The sequence below is a fragment of the Berghia stephanieae genome, chromosome 14 (assembly GCF_034508935.2).
Source record: "Berghia stephanieae isolate SIO BIC M18660-M18661 chromosome 14, UCSD_Bste_1.3, whole genome shotgun sequence".
NCBI classification, from domain to species: Eukaryota; Metazoa; Mollusca; class Gastropoda; order Nudibranchia; family Aeolidiidae; genus Berghia; species Berghia stephanieae.
Window position 1 is genome coordinate 22,418,237 of NC_088373.1, and position 24,032 is coordinate 22,442,268.

At 37.9% G+C, this 24,032-nt stretch overlaps 1 protein-coding gene across 2 annotated transcripts in view; it reads left to right on the forward strand.

Annotated features, from left to right (window-relative positions):
- LOC144959981 (uncharacterized) overlaps positions 1 to 16,128 on the forward strand; it is a 66,488-nt gene extending 50,360 nt beyond the window's left edge. For both annotated transcript variants that reach the window (XM_078892881.1, XM_078892882.1), the window contains exon 19: positions 9,509 to 16,128. In XM_078892881.1, coding sequence (XP_078749007.1) covers positions 9,509 to 13,726 — 4,218 coding nt within the window. In that variant the 3' untranslated portion in view covers positions 13,727 to 16,128. The remainder of the gene's footprint in view (positions 1 to 9,508) is intronic.
- The last annotated feature ends 7,904 nt before the right edge of the window (positions 16,129 to 24,032 follow it).

Consider the following 24,032-nt stretch of genomic DNA (forward strand, 5'->3'; position numbering starts at 1 on the left):
CCCATGTATTCATTTTCATGTTTATATCTGCTTGATATTGTATAGAATTTATTAATTATGTTATGTTCATTTTAAAATTTATTTATTTATTTATTTTTAAAATATTTTTGAGGGTCTTTTTTAAATCGATTCTTATTTCCTTTTTTGCTTCTTTTCATCTGCTTTTTTCTTTCTTTCTATCTTTCCCCCCCTTTTATTCATTTTATATGATGTTTTATATTTGTTTGATATTGTAAATAATTTATTTATTATTTAATGTCCTTTTCAAAATATTTAGTTACTGATTGATTGATTGATTTATTTATTCATTTATTTATTTACTTTATTATACATTTATTTATTGTGCTTTGTTTTTTATCGTTCAATGCAATGTGTTTCCTTTTAGAGAGCCAATCTCCAAGCCCCTCCACCCCGGTGACAGGTCTTTTAGGCTACGGTTACGGCTTTTTTCACAATGGTCTCGTAGGTCGGTACAGGCTTTTGCTTTTATCCCTCTCTCGTTTTTTATCCACTTTGAAATTAAAAATTAAAAAATGATGATAATGAAACAAAGTTACGAGGTTATAATTTACAGTGCAAGCCGTTTATTTGAGTTATAGTTTGTGGAGATTTGGCCATTGAGTTGTTTCAAATTGTCATTGAGAGTTAGAGATAATGTTGTTGTTGTTGGCCATCCCCTAGCACTGGGTGGGGTTCTTGACCTCCCATAGTGGGCAGGGAGGTACTTACAGTGTGTCTTCTATCCCCCTGTACCTGTTTTCCAACATGCTTTCTGTCTTTGTCTTGGAATGAGATTACTTGGTTTTGTACTGAATACCCTGGCTGGGAGGGAAACAGTCAAATGCATAGTTATTGTTTTGGGAGATGATATTTTTTTCCTTGTAAATCATCTCTCTGTTATGCATTATTATTATTATATTTGTTGTTTTGAATTTATAATGTAAGCCTAAGTGGGGACCTGTGCTCGCGTCTGGATGAGACTTTTAGGTGATCTCAAACTAAGTACTTTGATGGTATGCTCTTGGAATCTACACCAATTCCCTATTTGTACCATTCCCCTTTGTCTTACTGTTTCTTGGGTACTTTAATTGTAATTCTAAAACTTTTTATGATCCCATATTCTCCCTAAATGTGTTGCAAGCACCGTAAAACGCTTAAAAAACAAACAAACAAACATCCCCTAGTAGTAAGTCCACAACCCCAACACACAGAACCAACAAATATCAAAACCCAACAACCATCTCCCACCAGAAATCCTAGATATTACCAACAGCAACAACAAATTTGGTCAACTGATAAACATTTATCTTTCAACTCAACACAATAATGGAGAAAGTCACCGCATAATTGTATCAAATCTGCAGTGATGGGCGGCAATCCGCTTTTTGCACATAAAGACGTTGAACTTGAAGCTCATGTGTTTTTGTTACATAAATAAGGTATCATTGTTTTATTGGCGGGAATTTCAGGGTTGCCCTGCAGATTAATGTGTCCAAAAAGTTTCCATCTTTGCTCAAGAATATGAATTAACAATGGGTTTTTTTTTTTTTTTTTTGGTGACACTTTTTATATAAACTTTTGTTTGACATCTCTGTAGGACAGTGTATACCTGGTATAGACTTAATCCATTTCTATGAAAAGCATGTATTCTCATCTCGTCAGTTTTGGTCCATGTCCTTGTGCATGAATTTTACAACAGGGAAGATTTTACCAATGACTTGCATCGTTTCATTCGAGTTTTCACTTTGATCCAGTTTTGTTCTGCTCCACACATGGGAAAGCTTATTTAAGGGCTACTCTTGAAAGATGTTTTCAGTGTTAAATTAAATGTCTCCTTTGCTACCAAGCGGGGATCTAAGCAGCCATGCTTTATTAAAACGTTTTTTATCTTTATTAACTTTATGCTCTCTCAAGATCATTACGATGTCACTAATAAACGGCTTGCACTGAAAATTATTGATCTACCCCCTCCTACCACTACCCATCTTTTGCCAAGATACGCCTATACATATATATATATATAAAACTTTTCTTTTCCCCTTTGATTCGCCTTTGACGTTGAATATTTATTAATTATTAAGTAATGTTGTCAATTGGAGAACCTTAGCATTAATAATTTATGCGACACACTGTCGCCATGTTGATGAATTAAATAAATGAAGAAAATTGAGTTAAAAAATGATAACGATAGGAATAGGATAGCGTTAAGAATATAATGTAACCCAGTGCTTTAGTTGGGGGTCGTGCCATGATAGTTCAGTCAGTCGCGTCATACACAAAGGGACCTGGGTCCATGTTGGATGAAGTCAGATGTTTTTTTCCTCATCTAGCTCCAGGGCTGCCAGAGGGCCACGTGTGTGGTCAAAATTAGCTACACAGAGAATCCTGTTTCTATCACCGATGAGTTTTTCAAAAGGGTCAGAGCATTAGTAAAGTGTGTTTACGCGACGACGTTCTATTTTGCCACTTTTTTGCGGCTATGTTGTCTTGTGGTATGACACTTCGCTTTCAGATCGGAAGGTCCTGGGTTCGGCCCTCGCTCAGCGTGTATAGATGAGTACTTGGAATAGGTTCTTTACTCACATTCTCTCACCGTACTCAGGTGTAAAATGAGAACCTGGCCGTTACCAGCATTGTCTCTGTTCGAAAAATATGTAATATCACCTAACAGGCGGCATGTCACGTCCTACATGTTACGTGTTGCTGTTGACTAGGAACCCCTTGTAAAGCGCTTTGAGCATGTTTAGTGCATATTGCGCTATATAAAGGTTCAATTTAAAAAAAAATAATTTTTTAAGTCGAAATTGGCCACGATGACCTCTGGCCACCTGGCAGCCCGAGCTCATCCTCTCATAATACTGGTTCGAACTGATGGGTCATATATATACATAAACTATCCTCACCCCCCCCCCCCCCCCCCCCCCCCCCACCTCCTCTTCCCCTCGAACCAATGGGTCATATATATACATAAACTATCCAGCCCCCCCCCCCCCCCCCCCCCCCCCCACCCCCTCCTCTTCCCAGCATTAAAATAAATTAATCAATAAATAAATTTACTCAATTAATTGCTGAATAATTGAATACAGACATACATTAAATTTAACTAGTTAATTAATATTTTGATAAACGGTAATTATATAAATAATTAGATCAGCTATTGACAACTTGATAAATAGATAAATAAATAAATTTTAAAAAGGTAATTTTAATTGCTTATTATTTCAAGGCTGGCCTGCTTTTCCTTTCTCTTTCCATCAAACTTGCTGTGCTTTGTCTCTTGTTTCATTTTGGCAAAATATCTATCAGAATAATCTAACCCCACTTTCCTGTTTCTGATTTAAGAAAAAAAAGCATCATGAAAAAGCCTATTTTCCGTTTTAGAAAGTATTTATCAATACAATGGAGCTCCAGCCTCCCATTTGGTAAAAGCAAAAAAAAAAAAAAAAACCCAGCAAAAAAACCCGCAAAACAAACCAATTCGAGTCAACTTTTCTCTGCTTTGCTTGTGCATTTATATTTTAACTTCGGTTGCATATATATTTTAACTTAGCTGTATTTTCATGTTCTATTCATGATATGTGTTTATTTCTTAAGTGAAATATCAATTCTACCCAGCATATCAATTGCTTTTAACACTCGCACAAAAAAAAAAACTATGTGAGACCTTAAACGATTATAGACTGATTGGCAGAATTTGGTGAGAACTAATCACCAAACTGGTGGTTCAAATAAAATAACAAAGGAAAGGGTGACAAAATAATGCATGTTAAGGGCAATGCACCTGTACACACCGCTTCTAAATGAGAAAAAAAAAAATTCTCGATTTGAATGAGATGTGAATTAATTTTCCTTTATTTCATTCTCTTCCCCCTGCTTATTTATCTAGTTAACCCTTTCAGTGCCATTGGCCAATCTGTTCTACTGGCCAGTGGCCGCACAGTGCAGCCGGGCTTGAAAGGCAAAAATAATTAGTGTAATCCAATCCAACTGTCTACAAAAGTTCTATAAATCGAACCAATATTATCCTAGGAACATTCAATTACCCTAGGAGGGTATTTTAATTGAGATTGTGCGTCAATTTTGAACGTCGCTTTGTCTTAGCTTGTCATTCTCATGCTGCCTCAATCAGGTGTCAGCCATTTTGTGACGGAAATGCGAATATAACCTCATCGCCCAAAGAGTTAAAGCTTTAGACCTTTTTTGTTTTCACAAAGAGAGCTGGTTTTTTTACAAAGCTGTGACTGCAGCTTCATTGAAAGCCCCGAGCCCCGAGATGATCACTGCCACTGCTCTCTAAAACAATAAATGGACAAAATTGAATATTATAACAGCTTCAAAAGATTAACAAAGATAAATGCACAATGTCTTAGGATCAACACCCTTCTTCAGCTAATAACGTTAAGTATACTTAATTATTTTGGATGAATAACAATGTGAAATTGAATGTAAGCTTCAATTTAATTACGAAAACAGATAGTATGGACGCTTCGGGTTTCCCCTTTATCAACAAACAGGATGAATGAAGCACCACAGATGAATGAAGTGATGTGGTAGTGTTGATAAAGGGGAAACCCGAAATGTCCATTCTATCTATTTTCGTAATTAAATTGAAGAAGCTTGCATTCAATTTCACATTGTTATTTATTTCTTCGAGCTTCGAGCAGCATCATTTACATTACCCATAATTATTTTTGAAAATATTTGCTGAAGAAGTGTTTTTTTAGCGCAAAATGGAAAGTAATATTCACAGAAAATAAAGTTAGTAGAAAAGTGCCAGAAGACAATAGATAATAAAATATTTCGCGGCGATTGGGGGGGCTCGAACCTGCAACCTTACCGATAAACAACTCCACCTGGCCTTGAGAGGGATGCTATGCAGTTGATACAATTCACCGCTGGTAGCTTAGAGTATTCACCTCAACCGCTCTCTGCGTAAAAGATCTGAACTCCAGGGTTTGAGTCAAATTGAATCTTTCCTGAAAGGTGATAACAGAATGTTAAAAAGAAAGAAATTGTACAAATTTATTATTTGCCCCCACCCACTAGAGCTACTAGTTTATCCCCATCATCCCCCTCCCCTCTCTTCGCCTTCCCGTTTCCTTCATCGTTTCTCTCTTTTCTCTTCTTCTTCTCCTCTTCTCTTCTTCTTCTCTTCTTCTCTTCTTCTTCTTCTTCTTCTTCTTCTTCTTCTCTTCTTCTTCTTCTTCTTCTTCTTCTTCTTCTTCTTCTTCTTCTTCTTCTTCTTCTTCTTCTTCTTTTCTTCTTCTTCTTCTTCTTCTTCTTCTTCTTCTTCTTCTTTCTTCTTCTTCTTCTTCTTCTTCTTCTTCTTCTTCTTCTTCTTCTTCTTCTTCTTCTTCTTCTTCTTCTTTCTTCTTCTTCTTCTTCTTCTTCTTCTTCTTCTTCTTCTTCTTCTTCCTTCTTCTTCTTCTTCTTCTTCTTTCTTCTTTTCTTCTTTCTTCTTCTTTCTTCTTCTTCTTCTTCTTCTTCTTTCTTCTTCTTCTTCTTCTTCTTCTTCTTCTTCTTCTTCTTCTTCTTCTTCTTCTTCTTCTTCTTCTTCTTCTTCTTCTTCTTTCTTCTTCTTCTTCTTCTTCTATTATTATTATTATTATTATTATTATTATTATTATTATTATTATTATTATTATTATTTATTATTATTATTATTATTATTATTATTATTATTATTATTATTATTATTATTATTATTATTATTTTATTTTTATTTTTAAAATTACTTTGCAATTCCACCGCTACCACTACGACCATCATCATCAGGTCGTAATGGCATCATCATCATCATCATCATCATCATCATCATCATCATCATCATCATCATCATCATCATTTCCATATGATTTACGGTCAGAGGGCATATTATATTACATATTTAATTTATATTCACTGCAGTACTAACATCTTGAATATATATTATCTTATATATTATATATATTATATTATTATTACAAATATCTATGCACCCATTTGTAAAGCATGCCTTGGTAGTGGGTAACATGATATGCTCGAATCTATTAGCCTTGCCATTATTGGAAAGCATTTTCTTATTTCTCACCTCGTTATTATTATTATTATTATTATTATTATTATTATTATTATTATTATTATTATTATTATTATTATTATTACTATTATTATTATTATTATTATTATTATTATTATTATTATTATTATTATTATTATTACTACTACTAAAAGTAGCTCACCTCTATTGCAACTACTGCAAAAAATGCGTTTATATAATCTGAAATAATTATATTTTTCCTGCTTATTTATGCCCCAGAGCATAAATTATTAAAGAAAAAACAAAACAAAAAAAAAACAAAAACGATTGCGTTTTGTTATAATTTGAAATGAATTTTGTGCTGCTTAAATGTTAGGTTTATTTAATTTAGAAGGAGTGGGATATGAACGAGAGGAACTATATCATTCGTTTTATCTGACATGTACTTTTTTAAAGGTCTGATTACCAAATAATGATAATAATAATAATAATAATAATGATAATAATAAATATACATTTATATAGCGCTTATACCGAAGCTTCGAAGCACTTCACATTGACCATCAGTAAAAAACATTACATACTGCCTATTCGGACATACGAACAAAAGCTCACATACATCCATCCACCTGGGTGGGGATCCTAAAAAAAAATGAAATGAAAAATAAAATTCCCTTTATTCATCCCCAAGGGGAAATTTGTCTTTTGGGTCTATTCCAAGGGAAGACTGGAATAACCCAGGCGTCAACCACAGAGCAGCGCCGCAAAGTGAGCTAAGGCGATGTGACTTGCTTAAGCCACAAAAAGCAGCGGCAGGTGATTGAACTTGGTACCTTCGGGTAGGAAGCAATGACCGTACCACTGAGCCACGCTGCCCCTTAGTGGGCAGGGAGGTCACTTACTGTGTCTTCTATCCTCCTATATTAGGTTTCCAACTTGCTTTCTGTCTTTGTCTTGGAATGAGATTTGGTTTTGTCCTGGCCCTGGCTGAGAGGGAAAGAGTCAAATGTATAGTTAGAGTTTTGGTAGATGATAATTTTTTCCTTTGTAAATCATCTCTCTGTTATGCACTGTATTTTGTTTTGTTTACATATTATATACGATTTGTAAACATTTGAGTGTAATCCTCTTAGTGGGGACCTGTGCTCTAATGTCAGGATGACTTTTAGGTGATCTCAAACTAAGTACTTTGATAGTGTGCTCTTGGATTCTACATCTGTTTCCTATTTGAACTAATTCCCCTTTGTCTTACCTTTTTTATGGGGTGCATTAACTGTAATTCTAGAACTTTTTACTATCCCATTTTCTTCCTTTTTTACTGGCGCTGATATGGTTGGTCTAAAAAGAATAAAGCACATGGACTTGGAACTCACCTCACATCATAGATTTATTCATATAAGATTCCCATTATGTGCCCACTCAGTCATTGTGTCATGATAAAGATCTGTAAAAGAATGTATGAAGTATAACCAGATTAAGGAGGAAAGAAAGACAAAAGAAAAACCACAATCCCCCTTCCCCCCCCCCCCCCCCCCCCCCCCAGACAGGCAGACTTTGGGTGTGGCTTTTTTCTTGCATTTTTACTCCCTGTTTTGTCTGGCACTCTTTCATACACTTTTGTCAGATTTCCATCTGACACTGGTGCCTTCCTGACCTCCCATAGTGGGCAGGGAGGTACATACTGTGTCTTCTATCCCCTTATATCTGTTTTCCAACATGCTTTCTGTCTTTGTCTCGGAATGAGATTACTTGGTTTTGTCCTGGCGCTGGCCGGAGTCCTAGCTGGGAGGGATACAGTCAAATGCGTAGTTATTGTTTTGGGAGGTGATATTTTTTTTCCTTGTAAATCATCTCTCTGTTATGTATTATTATATTTGTTATTTTGAATTTTTAATGTAAGCATTTGAGTGTATTCCTCTTTGTTGGATTTTGTGCTTGTGTCCGGATGAGACTTATAGGTGATCTCAAACTAAGTACATTGGTGGTATGCTCTTGGAATCTGCATCTGATCCCTATTTGTTCCCAGTTCCCCTATGTCTTACTTTTTCTTGGGTGCTTTAATTGTAATTCTAGAACTTGTTACTATCCCATTTTCTTCCTTTATACTGGCGCTGATATAACCTAAATGTGTTGCAAGCGCCGTAAAACCCTTAAAAACAAAAACAACAACTCCGCATGCTAATTTGGTAAAATAATATTGGAAGGAACTCGGATGAAGAAAGTGGAATTTCAAGTCAAAACGATCAATATGAGAATATTCAGATTTTTCCTTTGAAAGTTAAGGTCCAAAATTGGCTTTCCTAAATGAGGTCATTTACAGTAAGGGATGTATCATGATGGATGTATCATGTCTATACATCAGTCTTTTCAGACTAAGGTAAAAATTATGTCTATATACCTGATTTTTATTTACTAGTATTGCATGGCAAAAAAAACCCCCAAAACTTCAAAACACGGAACCTTTGATGTCATGTCGGTACATCCGTTCTGCATTGTATTTCAACACAATTTTTTTTTTTTTTTTTTATGAATTAGGCTTGAAAATGTATTATTTGCATGGGGTTTGGGATAACATAATACCGTTTTTAAGGCAATAATTGGCCACAAATATGCTGAATCCATCACTCGTCCAATATCTACTGTCTTTTTTTTCATCATACAGAGAAACATAGGTATATATCTTTTAAAAAAATTTTTAATTGGACTTTTATATAGAGCAATATCCACTAAACGTACTCAAAGAGCTTTACAAGGGTCCCTGACCAACAGGAACACGTAACATGTCGAACGAGACATGACGCCTGTCATTACAATATTACATATTACAATTTTTTCCGACAGAGACAACATTGTTAACGGCCAGGTACTCATTTTACACTTGGAGTACGGTGAGTGAATGTGAGTAAAGATCCCTTTTCCAAGGACTCAACGCGAGGCTCGAACCCAGGACCTTGCAAGCCATCCGAAAGCGAGTGTCATACCACAAGACCACATAGCCGTGCGTTTAAAGAGTTGAAAAGGATAATACTTGTCTTATTAGGCTTGTGGAACAACAATAGATGTCTTTTTAAGTCTCCCCCCCCCCCCCCCACACACACACACACACGTATATAAGCTGTCATAAGGGGGTAGGGGGTCTGTTTTGAAGGAATATGTGTGAACCCATCTAACTCAACCCTGATATAGTTCAGTTTTTTCCCCCTCATTTCTGATCAATCATCGTTTTATCGGAAGTTGGGTTTTTCTAGATCTTTTAAACGTATTGAAAAGAAACAAGCCATCCACACTGTTGTGTGGTTCAGGAAAACCTTTGGGTTTTGATTTTGTTTTTTATTAGAGAAATGTTATTCACCTTGTTTTAAAACTAGAAATATAAGAATTGGCATATTTGACAAATCAGAAATCTGAAGAATATAAAAAAAATGCCTGTGCTTATAATGTAAATGCTTATTTCATAATGATCTTTTTTTTCTGTTTTAACTTTTCCAGAAAAATATGGGTGGATCCCGTGACCCCTCACCTCCCCTTCCATCCTCTGCCTATCCCCATCAACTCCATCACCCATCCCACCCCTTGGGTTCATCCCCAAGCCCGTTTTCCAGTCCCCGCCATTGTGACTCCCCGGATATGCTAGGAGCTGGTGGACAGTCTACAATCATGCTCTACCAACAACTTCAACAGTTGCAGCTGCAACAACAACAACAACAACAACAACAGCAGCAGCAAATTGCGGCATCAGCTGGAGGTAGCTCCACAGGTGGAGCAGCTACAATATCCCCTTGTCCTTCCCCTACAACGCCCACAGTCTTTCATCACCATTCTCATCATCATCATCAACATAGTCAACAACAGCAGCATTTTTATCATCATCAACAACAACAAAAACAACATCAGCAGAGACAACAAACTTCAACGTCCCCGATCATTTTCGGAACTGGAGTCGGTGGAGGGCTTGAAAGAGGGGGTGCAATGATAAGTCCCTCCACTTCACCCAAAAACTCTTTTGACTTTCACCATCACTTTCAACATCATCATCAACTGCATCACCATCAGAAACACGGGTGTAGTGGAGGAAGCATAAGGACAGGTGTGCCGCCACCACCACCATCTTCATCACTATCCTCATCAGCAGCATCATCCCCTATTCCTGGTGGAATATCTGTTGGGCTGCCGCATGGTTCTATATCTCCAAGGGGTCAGCGACAACAACAGCAGATATCATCATCATCATCAGCTCAGATCATGTCCAGTTTAACTTCGACCAATTTACAATCTTCTTTGCCAACATCTTCAGTAGTCTCCGGACATCCACAACAACAACATCATCATCATCATCCTCATTCCTCTTCATCAGGTTCTATTTCATCCGGAGCTCTTCTTGTTTCAGCCATAGTTACCTCCCCTCAAAATCTGGAACCCGACTCAGTCCCCGCCCAAAGTTTCACTCAGATGATGCAGAGCTTTCAGTCTTCCGGCTCTGACACTCCTCCAGAAAATTTTTCCAAACTTCTTCAATCTTTGCAAAGTCCATCAAGGATATCCCACATAGGCAGTGGTGTTGGTGGGAGCAGTGGGGCAGGAGGGGGTAGTGGCATCGGGGGGATGGTTAGTACTAATGTTGGTTGTCCAGCTGGAGGAGTGGGACTTATGGGCTTTCAAAGAATATCTTCAAACTCCCCCCCACATTTTGGAAGTGGTGTTGGTGTTGTAAGTGTCAGTGGTAGTAGTGGTAGTGTTGCTGCTGCTGGTGGTGGCAATGGAGGCAGTGCTGTTGGTATGACCCATATGTCACCGTCAACAAGTTTTCAGAATTTGGGCATGATAGAGGAAGATACAAAGGCATATATGATGATGGGTGAGGAATTTATGGAGGAGGATGAGGAGATGAGGGAACTAGAGGACAAAGAGGAGTTGGGGGGAGGGAATGAGGAAGAAGATCAACAACGAGGAGGAGGAGGAGGTGTTGTCAGTCAGCAGGGTATTGCTGGTACCTGGAGAGATAATGATGATTTATATAATTCTGACACAGCTGTCAATTCACCTCCCTCTCCGCCTTCTCATTACCACCACCACATACAACAACAACAACAACCACCTCATCACAAAATCTTGACTCCAACTTCGTCATCAGAGTTGGACCAGTATCTACAAGAGCCTCAATTTTCACCACCTTCTTCTTTAACAAATGGTAAGGCCTCTAGTTATTCCACACCTCATCGCCACCAGCATCATCGGTATCATTCCGGAAACAACAATACGGAAGATCATTCCAATAGCGGTCATAAGAAAAAGAGGCGACGCAACTTTGTGGGTAACCCTCAGATTAGCATCACAGACACGCAGGGTTACGTGACAGACGTGATTAACATGGACAGCTCCGATACAGTGGACGACGATGTTGTTGATGGTGGAGGGGATGAGGGAAGAATATCATCTCCATTGTCCAGAAATGTTATCAACAGTAATATCGGTGCCTGCTCTGACAGAGATGGGATCTGTAATCAGAGCACTCAACAACTAAGTCATTTTCAACAACAACAACAGCAAACTCTTCAACTTCAGTCCCGCACAGAGTCAAATTTTCAGAGTTTTGGGTCGGCTGAGACTCCGGCACTAGCGTCACATGAAAGGCAAACAGTTCTCAATCAATCGAGTGAAGAATTACAGGAGTTGGTCTCTGTTTCCTCGCCGCCATCTGTCATTCCTTTACTAGTCTTGAATTCGTCCAGTTCTCCCTTAAGCCAATCTCCATCATCTGCTACAGCTATGCCAATGACATCATCAAATTCATCGTCCCCGTCATCGCCAATATCAGCTCAATGTCATGTTCCATCTTCTCATTATTTACAACAAGCCTCACCATCTTCATCAGCTTCGTTATCGTCGTCATTGCCAACATCCTCGTCGTTGACAACCTCACCTTCTGCCTCTTCCTCTTCATCATCTTCCTCATCACTCCGCAATCGAAGTGCCTCATCAATGAGACTGCGACGACACCACCATCATAAAGGAGCAGGTTTTCATCATCATCATTACCACCACCACCACCACTACCATCCACATCATAGCCCTCACCACCACCACCAACACCTCTCCCAACATTTCCGAATACAGGATCAATCCAGCGAGAGTTGTTTTCCTTACTCTCACCCATCATCCTCTTCTTCTTTGTCCTCCTCCTACCAGTATCCCGATCCAATGGGCTGTCTTGGATTCTATGGATTATCCTCTTCCTCCTCCTCCTCCTCCCAGCTTTCTTCATCCTCATATCACACAATTCCTATACCTCTCCTCTCCCAGCGATCCATGTCACCGACCCTCTACCCTGACAATACCATTCCACCCAATCACCAGAATTCTCTAGAAAACACCACTGGCACCACTGTAACGAGTCCTGAAGGGATGAATGTGGCCGACTCCGACAACAGGATTACAGATGCTTCAGAAATTGATAGCAGTCTAAAACCATCACCACAGTTTGTCAATAGCAATAGCAACAGTGATAATTTCATGTCACCATCCTCATCGTCATTTTCAGCGTTTTCGTCCGTACTTCCTCCTAAGCAGACGGCCAATGTAATCAGCTTAGATGATAGTATACTGGCTTCATCACGATCACAGTTCTCTCCCCTTAGTTCTCACATTACCTTCACACCCCCAGCAGCCTCTCCTGTTAATCCTTCCTCTTCTTTCATTTCTAAGAGTCTCCCACAGCCGCACCCCCACCACCAACAGCAACAACAAGAACAACATGTTGACACGATAAATGCCAGTACTTCCATAATCAGCAGTACCACCACTACTATTCCCATGATGCCTCACTCCACTCCTGCTTCACGCGTCTGCTCTCCCAGTACCTCACCCATTCCCATTATCACCACCTCTGCCCCTCCCTCGCCATCCAATAACAACGGCAGCGATGACTGCCATCACTATAGGAATCAATATCCATCTACAACAGAAATTATAATCATTCCTTCCTCCTCCCCCTCCCATTCCAATGCCAACTCTCATAGCATTTCTCCATCCCCCTCTCCATCCCCTTCTCCCTCTCCTCCATCTACCACACCCTCCATTCACGCCTCTTCCTGTCTTTCCTCCTCTCGGCCATCTTCTCCACTCTTCCCATCCGTCGGCCCCTCCCCATCCTCATCTTCCCCAACATATGGCTGTTACTCCCCAGCCTCCTCCCCGTTCCCCACCCCGGCCAACACTCCACGACCTTCAATCTGCATCACGGACTCCGGCCACTCTGAGATGGAAATTATGGAGCAAGACACCTCAAACATGACCACGCCAGCAATATCATCATCGTCATCCTCATCGCTTCACACTGACAACAACCTGGCCAAAATGTCCAACACCATGTACCAAAATTCCCTGCCTTCCAAAACATGCAATGACGACATCCAGCTGCCTCCCGTTCTCCTGGAGATTCGACCAACGGGCCACAGAAAAAGCGTTGAAGACGTCCTGAAGGCGGTGAAAGCCGCTTTAGACTCTGTATGTCCCCAGGTGGACTACGAGTGCCAGGACACGTCATTTCGACTCAACGGCCATACCAACGACCTTCAGATGGAGCTGGAGGTTTGCCAGACGGGGGTTGGGGAAAGCAGTGTCCCTGGATTGCAAGTACGAAAACTGTCGGGGGATAACTTGGAATATGCCAAACTTTGCAACCACCTGATGGCCTGTGTCAATAATTAAAAGGATCTTGGAGTGTGGAATCCGATGCTGTGTTGACAGGAATAAATAACAACGTGTCATTGAATGTAAGCTTCAATTTAATATAGGAAAACGGATAATATGGACGTTTCAGATTTCCCCTTTATCAACAAAACAGAATGAATCGCCTGTAGTGTTTAATTCAGTAGTGTTTACCCCCACCCCCATAACAACACACTGATGGATCAGTAGTGTTGGAAGATGAAATCTCAAACTGCTCTTGGAATCTACATTTGTTCCTGGTGTCTCCCTCTTTACCGCGGATGTTGAAAACATTTATAATCTTTGGTCTTTTTCAACACCTTATTTTTATTATAACGTCGTGAATAGATGCGATTTAAAAGTATTCCAATCGCTGTTATCATCCATAGAAACAAATGTTATCGATGGATGGAGTGACAGATGGTCATGTTCAGGATGAAAATTGAAAACTTAAATATGTGATGATGATGATGATGTTGTTAAAGATGGTGTGCAATATTCCCACTGTATGCTATCATAAGGATGTGAACATCGGAGGGGTTTGTGATGGTTGTGGTGAATCTTTGTGACTTCATGAAATATGATGTACAGTAATAAATAATGATTTACACACATACATTTTGATACAAGTTTAAGAAAAAATACACACAAAACAAACAAACAACTTAATCCATCTAATGTGATTTTTTTTTTCCAAATTGTCAGCACATTCTCAGTGGAGCAAGCATTTGTCGATTCCTTCTTTATAATATGTGGTGATAGGCGAGTGTACTTTAACTTTAACTTGAAGATAATATGTGATGATTATCTATTTCTTTTCAGTACAATCAATGATTGCATGTCCACTTTTCTTCAGTCAAACTGTGATCAAGAAGTGGATGACGGTGGATCATAAGTTGGATGGATACGTGCCTACATTTTTGTCATTCCTGAAATATGCATCAAGTGGAATTGAGAGAGTTTTTATGATGCTTTTTTTTAAAAAAAACAAAACTAATACAGAATGCATGTTGTTTATATTTTTAATTATGGGGCGACCAGTTTTTGTGTGATTTTGATATTTCTAAAACATGTGATAAAAAAAGTTCCAATTTTCATTCAATGTTGAAGTGATTTGTCTTAATTCTTCTTTCTCTGTCATTATGATCACAGTGGTGCTGTCTTTGTTGTCTTTTGGATTTTGCACTCTCTTATTGTTAAAATGATATATATACACTATTTGTAGTCAGAGTGATTTTATTTTCCGGTTCAAATTGTATTACATTTTAGAAGTGATCACAAGGCAGGTGGATAGAATGTTTGAGAATGTTTGCAGACTTTTTTTATTTATTTTTTTTTTTTTTACAGTCGACCTGGCGTGTCTTCATTATTTTTCTGTTGTGTTAGTGTTAGCCAATCAAAATGCAGTAAATGTCAAAATAATTTCAAATATCAAATCCACCCATTAGGGAGCAGGCATTGGTGTAAGACTAAAGATCTGACAAGTTGAGAGAATGAAAACAGTGCCAGCTTGAACTCCCATGGTGATTCTGGTGGCCTTGAACTCCCATGGTGATTCTGGTGGCCTTGAACTCCCATTGTGATTCTGGTGGCCAACCCTGAGCTGGTGGATTCTTCACCAGTCCACAGTTTCACCTATCTGTTCTATCTCTCTCTCTCCCCCCTCCCCCCCCCCCCCTCCCACACACACACCCTATATGATGTGCCCCTTCCATGTTTGTTTCAAATGCTTGTTCTGAAATGGGTTGGGTTTTGACAAGTCCCTGTTCAAAGTCTTTTGTTGAGAGAAATAAGATAAAATTCCCTTTATTCTTCCCATAGGGTAAATTTGTCTCTAGGGACTATTCCAAAGGACAACTGGAATAACCAGTGCAGTGCCGCAAATCGAGCTAGGGCGAGTTGACTTGTGCCAAGGCCACACAGGGCAGTGATGGGTGATCGAACATGCCACCTTTCGGGTATGAAGCAAATGCCATACCGCTGAACCACGCCCCCCCCCCCCCCCCCACACACACACACACACCTATTGTTTGTAAGAGACGCCATTTCCTTAATCATCTATTATCTTATATAAATGTTATTTTGTTCTGAGTAATTATTCAAAAAAGGTAAGAAATAGCGGAAGTTGTTATTTTTGGGATGAATTGCATTTATCTGGTTTTATGTCGGATTAAGCAATATGGAGAAAATTAAATTTAAAGTCAAAAATAGGAGCTTTTCTATTCTTTTCTTTCCTTTACATTAACCCTCTCCTTACCACCCAGAGGAAATTCGGAACATTCGTTACGATGCAGCCAACAATTTTCTTATTCTGATTTCATTTTGTTATAGTTATAGCCATAAAAACTCGACACTGTTGCAGAGCTCCTTCTTCTGAATAAAATATAGAATATACTCGTTGCTAATCTGTTTGAAAAATCTATTTTTGCGTTGGGTGAGTATGAAGCTTGGGGGTAAAATTCTGAAAATAGCTGGTAAGTAAGGAGAGAGTTAGGGACCAAAACCCACGGCATGGCGGCCATCTGTCTAGATAAAATTGGGACTCGCAATTTGGCAATCTGGGAACAGTTAAAATTTAAAGGAAAAATACTGGGTGGAGTTCCTGACCTCCTATAGTTGGCAGGAGGTACATACTGCGTCTATCCCCTTATATCTGTTTTCCGACTTACTTTCTGTCTTTGTCTTGGAATGAGATTACTTGCTTTTGTCCTGGCCATGGCTGATAGGGCAACAGTCAAATGTTAGTTTTTGGAGATGGTATTTTTTTTCCTTGTAAATCATCTCTATACTGTTATGCTTTGTATTATGTTTTGTATTATATATGATTTGTAATCATTTGAGTGTATCCCTCTTAGTGGGGTCCTGTTCTTGTGTCTGGATGAGACTTTTAGGTGATCTCAAACTATGTACACTGATTGAGTGCTCTTGGAATCTACATCTGTTTCCTATTTGAACCAATTCCACTTTGTGTCCCTTATTCTTGGGTGCTTTAATTGTAATTCTAGAACTTTTTACTATCCCAATTTCTTCCTTTTTACTGGCGCTGATATGACCTAAATGTGTTACAAGCGCCGTTAAAACCCTTAAAAACAAAAACAAAGAAAAAAATAAAATTGGACAGTTTATATGAAAATGACCCTTGCGTGTCCCAGGAATTATGTTGTTTTTTTTCTTCTGTTTTTTTTGGGCAAAAAAATTGTTAAAGGAGTATAAAAAGCTTTAAATTTAGATTAAATTCTATAATGATAGTCCAAACAGACTGCTGTTTTGGGCTATAATCATAATGGCATTGTGCATTCGAGTGTCCCGTTTTAGTTTTAGCTCTTTAAAAAGTTGGTCGCCATGCCACTGTCCTCACACTCAAAGAAGCACATTATCTTTAGTTTTATTAATTAAGCTTAAAATTCAGTTTTAAAAAGTGATTACTTGGCCGCTAGAAGCCTTGCACAGTGACAAGTAATGTACAAAAATGAACATATAACAGCTTGAGAAAAGAACAAAAATACAAATCGCCGAATGGTTTTGAGCATTTCTAAGTATGACACGGCGCTTACTGTGTTGTCGTTGTTGAAGAAAAATGGTCCAATCACGGGATCAAACATTAAAACACACCAAACATCGACTTTCTGGGAATTAATTCCATTTCTTGGGAAATGTTGCCATTAACCCGAGCTGATTGCGATTATCCGGAGTGGACTGTAGCATATGAACAGCGTGTCTGTATTGACTAAGAAAATGTTTTGTGCCGGAAAGGTCGGTCCATGTTTAGTATTCTGTTCTTGTCTTAAAGCTGTTATGTTCATACTTGTGTATATTATTACACTTGTAAAATTCAGTCACAGAAAGACGCCTCAATTTTACTGGTACAAAGTTCTTGTTCGTTCCTATTATTGATTATAGTGAAGTATGTGAGGCTGGCTGAGAAAACCCTGGAAGATGGTGCGAGATGTGAGCCAAAGTCCAAGATAAAGTGTTCCCATAGCAACAAATTTTATTCAGGAATAGAAAATTTAAAGTGGTAAATGATCGGAAAGATGTGGTCTACACACCACTCACTACATACATAACACAATTTATGACATTTGCGCATCTTTCCGGGGTTTTCTCAGCAAGCCACACAAATACTGAACTGTTGGTAAGGCGATCCATCCAAATATCCTTTCATACGTTGATTCATCCATAACGCCTTTTTCATTCATTCACACATTCAAATTAAATGATTCTGGGGGGGGGGGGGGGGGGGGGGGGGGGGGGGGGGGCAGGGAGGTACACACTGTGTCTTCTATCCCCTTATATCTGTTTTCCAACATGCTTTCAGTCTTTGTCTTGGAATGAGATTACTTGTTGTTTTTTCCTGGCCCTCGCCGGAGTCCTAGCTGGGAGGGAAACAGTCAAATGCATAATTATTGTTTTGGGAGATGATATTTTTTTCCTTGTAAATCATCTCTCTGTTATGTATTATTATTTGTTATTTTTTAATGTATAATGTAAGCATTTGAGTGTGTTCCTCTTTGTTGGATATTGTTCTTGTGTCCGGATGAGACTTATAGGGGGGGGGGGGTCCTGACCTCCCATAGCGGGCAGGGAGGTACACACTGTGTCTTCTATCCCTTATATCTGTTTTCCAACATGCTTTCAGTCTTTGTCTTGGAATGAGATTACTTGTTGTTTTTTCCTGGCCCTCGCCGGAGTCCTAGCTGGGAGGGAAACAGTCAAATGCATAATTATTGTTTTGGGAGATGATATTTTTTTCCTTGTAAATCATCTCTCTGTTATGTATTATTATTTGTTATTTTTTAATGTATAATGTAAGCATTTGAGTGTGTTCCTCTTTGTTGGATATTGTTCTAGTGTCCGGATGAGACTTATAGGGGGGGGGGGGGGGGGGGGGGGGGGGTCCTGACCTCCCATAGCGGGCAGGGAGGTACACACTGTGTCTTCTATCCCCTTATATCTGTTTTCCAACATGCTTTCAGTCTTTGTCTTGGAATGAGATTACTTGTTTTTTTCCTGGCCCTCGCCGGAGTCCTAGCTGGGAGGGAAACAGTCAAATGCATAATTATTGTTTTGAGAGATGATGTTTTTTTCCTTGTAAATCATCTCTCTGTTATGTATTATTATTTTTATTTTGAATGTATAATGTAAGCATTTGAGTGTGTTCCTCTTTGTTGGATTTTGTTCTTGTGTCCGGATGAGACTTATAGGTGATCTCAAACTAAGTACATTGGTGGATATGCTCTTGGAATCTACATCTGATCCCTATTTGTTCCCAGTTCCCCTATGTCTTACTTTCTCTTGGATGCTTCAATTGTAATTCTAGAACTTTTGACTATCCCATTTTCTTCCTTTTTTACTGGCGCTGATATAACCTAAATGTGTTGCAAGCGCCGTAAAACCCTTAAAAAACAAAAAACAAAAAAATTCAATGATTACTTGTGTTTTAGAACATTAAATTTACGATTGTCATTCCTAACTTTATTATTATGATTATCATCATCATCGTCATCATCATCAACACCATCGTCATCATCATCATCATCGTCATCATTATCATCGGTATCTGGATAGGGTCTTTTTTTAAAGGCTTTCTAAAAAGATTTGAAAAATTCCCTTTATACTTCATCCCAAAGGAGAACTTTGTTTTTAAGGTCCATGTGTTTACTGCAGTGCAGGTTCACAAGGTCCATGTGTTTACTGCAGTGCAGGTTCACAAGGTCCATGTGTTTACTGCAGTGCAGGTTCACAAGGTCCATGTGTTAACTGCAGTGCAGGTTCACAAGGTCCATGTGTTAACTGCAGTGCAGGTTCACAAGGTCCATGTGTTAACTGCAGTGCAGGTTCACAAGGTCCATGTGTTAAATGCAGTGCAGGTTCACAAGGTCCATGTGTTAACTGCAGTACAGAGCATGGTGGGTAGTCGGAACTATGTACAATACGGGTAGGAAGCAAAGACCATACCACTTTTGTCCTGGCCGGATACCCTAGCTGAAAGGGCAACAGTCAAACGTATACTGTGTCTTCTATCCCCCTGTAGCTGTTTTCCTTTCCCAGGCAGATCTCTTGTCTTGGAATGAAATTACATAATGTACATGGTTCTCCCCTGGTCCTGGTCCGAGTCCTTGGCTGAGAGGGAAACAGTCAAATATATTATTAGTTTTTGGAGATGATATATTTATTTATTGTTTTAAGTCTCTCTCTCTCTCTCTCTCTCTCTCTCTCTCTCTCTCTCTCTCTCTCTCTCTCTCTCTCTCTCTCTCTCTCTCTCTCTCTCTCTCTCTCTCTCTCTCTCTCTCTCTCGTGTTCTATGTGTTGTTTGTTTTGACTATAAGTTGTAAACATACGGGTGTATTCCTCTGAGTTGGATCCTGGGCCTGTGTCTATCGGGATGAATCATTGACGTGTTCTCAAACCAGGAACTGTACCAACTCGCTGGATCCTAGTACGTGGGTTTCCGACCTCCCATAGTGGCCAGGGATGTACTTACTGTGTCTCCTATCCCCCTATATCTGTTTTCCAACATGCTCTCTGTCTTGTCTTGGAATGAGATTACTTGGTTGTGTCCTGATCCTGGTCGGGAGTCCTTGATTGGGAAGGAAACAGTCGAATGTATAGTTAATAGTTTTGGGAGATGGTATTTTTTTTCCTTGTAAATCATCTCTCTGTTATAGACTGTCATTTTTTATATTTTTTAACATATGATCAGTAAACATTTGAGTGTATTCCTCTTAGTGGGATCTTGTGCTTGTGTCTGGATGAGACTTTTAAGGGATCTCAAACTAAGTACTTTGATAGTGTGCTCTTGAAATCTACGTTTCCTAATTGAACAAATTCCCGTTTGTCTTCACTTTTCATGGGTGCTTTAATTGTAATTCTATAACTTTTTACTATCCCATTTTCTTCCATTTTACTGGCGCTGATATGACCTGAATGTGTTGCAAGCGCCGTAAAACCCTTAAAAACAAAAACAAACCCCTATAATATTTGTTTTCAAACTTGCTTTCTGTCTTTGTCTTGGAATGAGATTACTTTGTTTTTCCTGCCCCTGGCCGGGTATCCTGGCTGAGAGGGCAACAGTCAAATGTATAATTAGTTTTTGGAGATGGTATTTTTTTCCCCTTGTAAATCATCTCTATGTTATAATAATACATGACATTTATAACACGCATCTTCATGACTGGGTGATGCTCAATTATGCACTGTATTATATTTTGTATTATAAATGATTTGTAAACATTTTAGTGGAGACCAGTGCTTGTGTCCGGATGAGAATTTTAGGTGATCTCAAACTAAGTACTTTGATCGTTTGCTTTTGGAATCTACTTCTGTTTCCTATTTGAATCAATTCCCGTTTGTCTTCCCTTTTCTTGGGTTCTTTAATTGTATTTCTGGAACTTTTTACTATCCTATTTTCTTTCTTTTTACTGGTGTTGATATGACCTAAATGCGTTGCAAGTGCCGTAAAACCCGTTAAAATAAAACAAGCAGGTTTGATCTATAAATAATAAGTTGTTACCTCCCACGAGCATCTGATTCAGCACGCTCGGATTTTAGCACGCGTTTTGGCTTCTCCCGAAAAGTGCTAGAATTCAGCAAGTGCTGTACACTAATAAAATAATATTAATATGCTCTTGGAATCTATTTCTGTTCCCGAGTTGAATCAGTCTTATTTTTTCTTGGGTGCTTTTAATCGTAAATCTATAATTTTTTGACAATCCCATTTTCTTTCTTGTTACTCGCGCTGCAGTGATATGAATGTGTCGTTAAGTGCCGTAAAACCATTCAAGATTAAAAGCGAACAAACAAGCAAACAACAATTAAGAATTCTTTCAGTGTTGGCAATAAATATATATAAATATATTATATATATATATATATATATATATATATATATATATATATATATATATATATATATATTTTATATATATATATATATATATATATATTATATATATATATATATATATATATATTTGCGTGTTGATGATAAATAGAAAATACATTTTTATCATAAGATATTACTGTTTTGACGCAGTGGATCAAATTTAGCCTTAGTTTTTAAAAAAAGAACATTTTGTGTGTGGAGATTTTTAATGAAAAAAAAAATTAATGTGGATATTTTATTTTTTTTTATGGATGACAAATTGAATGTCAAAGATGGCGGTACTATTATTATTGTCATCATTATTATCATTATATTTATAGTTTGTAATATGGCGTGTCACTTATTGTCTGGGAGTATATATATATAATTATAATAATATATATTATAATGTGTAATACATGTTTGGGTGTGCCTGGTGTGTTTCATTGTTACCATTAGTATTGTTATTGCAGTTATTATTATTATTATTATTATTATTATTATTATTATTATTATTATTATTATTATTATTATTATTATTATTATTATCATCATCATTATTATTATTGTTATTATTATTATCATCATCATTATTATTATTATTATTATTATTATTATTATTATTATTATTATTATTATTATTATTATTATTATTATTGTCATTATTATTATTGTTATTATTATTATTATTATTATTATTATTATTATTATTATTATTATTATTATTATTATTATTATTATTATTATTATTATTATTTTTGTTGTATTATTATTGTTGTTGTTGTTATTATTATTATTATTATTATTATTATTATTATTATTATTATTATTATTATTATTATTATTATTATTATTATTATTATTATTATTATTATCATCATCATCATCATCATCATTGTTATTATTATTACAAATACTTTCGGTGATCAAAGTCTATATGATGTACAACTTAATCGTGTTCTGTTGATTTATTTTTCTACTGGGTGGGGTTCCTGACCTCCCATGGTGGGCAGGGGGGTACATACTGTGTCTTCTATCCCCTTATATCTGTTATATCCAACATGCTTTCTGTCTTTGTCTTGGAATGAGATTACTTGGTTTTGTTCTGGCTGAGAGGGAAACAGTTGAATGTATAGTTAGTTTTGGGAGATGATATTTTTTTCATTGTAAATCATCTCTCTGTTATGCACTGTATTATGCTTTCTTTATATTATATATGATTTATAAAACATTTGAGGGTTTTCCTCTTAGCAGGGACCTGTGCTTGTGTCTGGATGAGACTTTTAGTGATCTCAAACTAAGTACTTTGATAGAGTGCTTTTGGAATCTACACCTGTTTCTTATTTGAACCAATTCCCCTTTGTCTTCCCTTTTCTTGGATGCTTTATTGTAATTCTAGAATTTTTTACTATCCCATTTTCTTCCTTTTTACTGGCGCTGATATTACCTTAATGTGTTGCAAGTGCCGTAAAACCCTTAAAAACATTTTTTTTTAAAAACAGATTTATTTTCTATATAAGTAGGGCCTTTTTTCCTCCTATTGTGAGCAGGGAGTCTGGGTGGTGTCTCTTGTCCTCTCATAGTGGGCAGGAAGTCACTGACTGTGTCTCCAATGGGTCCTTAGACCTCATATATAGTGAGTAGGGAGCCACTGTGTCTGGGTAGGGTCTTTTGTCCTCTCATAGTGAGCTATATGGGAGGACAAAAGACCCACCCAGACACAGTGACTCCCTACTCACTATGGGAGATCAACGTATCCCACCCAGACACAGTGACTCCCTGCTCACTATGGGAGATCAACGTATCCCACCCAGACACCTGGGTGGGGATCCTGACCTCCCATAGTGGGCGGGGAGGTACATGCTGTGTCTTCTATCCCCCTCTACCCGTTTTCCAATTGTTTCCTGTCACTATCTTGGAATGATATTACTTAGTTTTGTCCGGACCCTGGCCGGAGTTCCTTGGCTAGGAGGGAAACAGTCGAATGTATAGTTAGAATTTTGGGAGATGATATTTTTTTCCTTGCAAATCATCTCTCTATTATGCATTGTATTATGCTTAGTTTACATATTATATTATATGATTTGTAAACATTTGAGTGTATTCCTCTTGGTTGGGACCTGTGCTTGTGTCTGGATGAGACTTTTAGGTGATCTCAAACTAAGTACTTTGTTAGTGTGCTCTTGGAATTTACATCCGTTTCCTATTTGAACCAATTCCCCTTTGTCTCACCTTTTCTTTTGTGCTTTAATTGTAATTCTAGAACTTTTTACTATCCCATTTTCTTCCTTTTTACTGGCGCTGATATGACCTTAATGTGTTGCAAGCGCCGTAAAACCCTTAAAAACAAACACAAACAAACCACCCAGACAGTTAGTGACTCCCTACTCACTATGGGAGATCAACGTATCCCACCCAGACAGTTAGTGACTCCCTACTCAC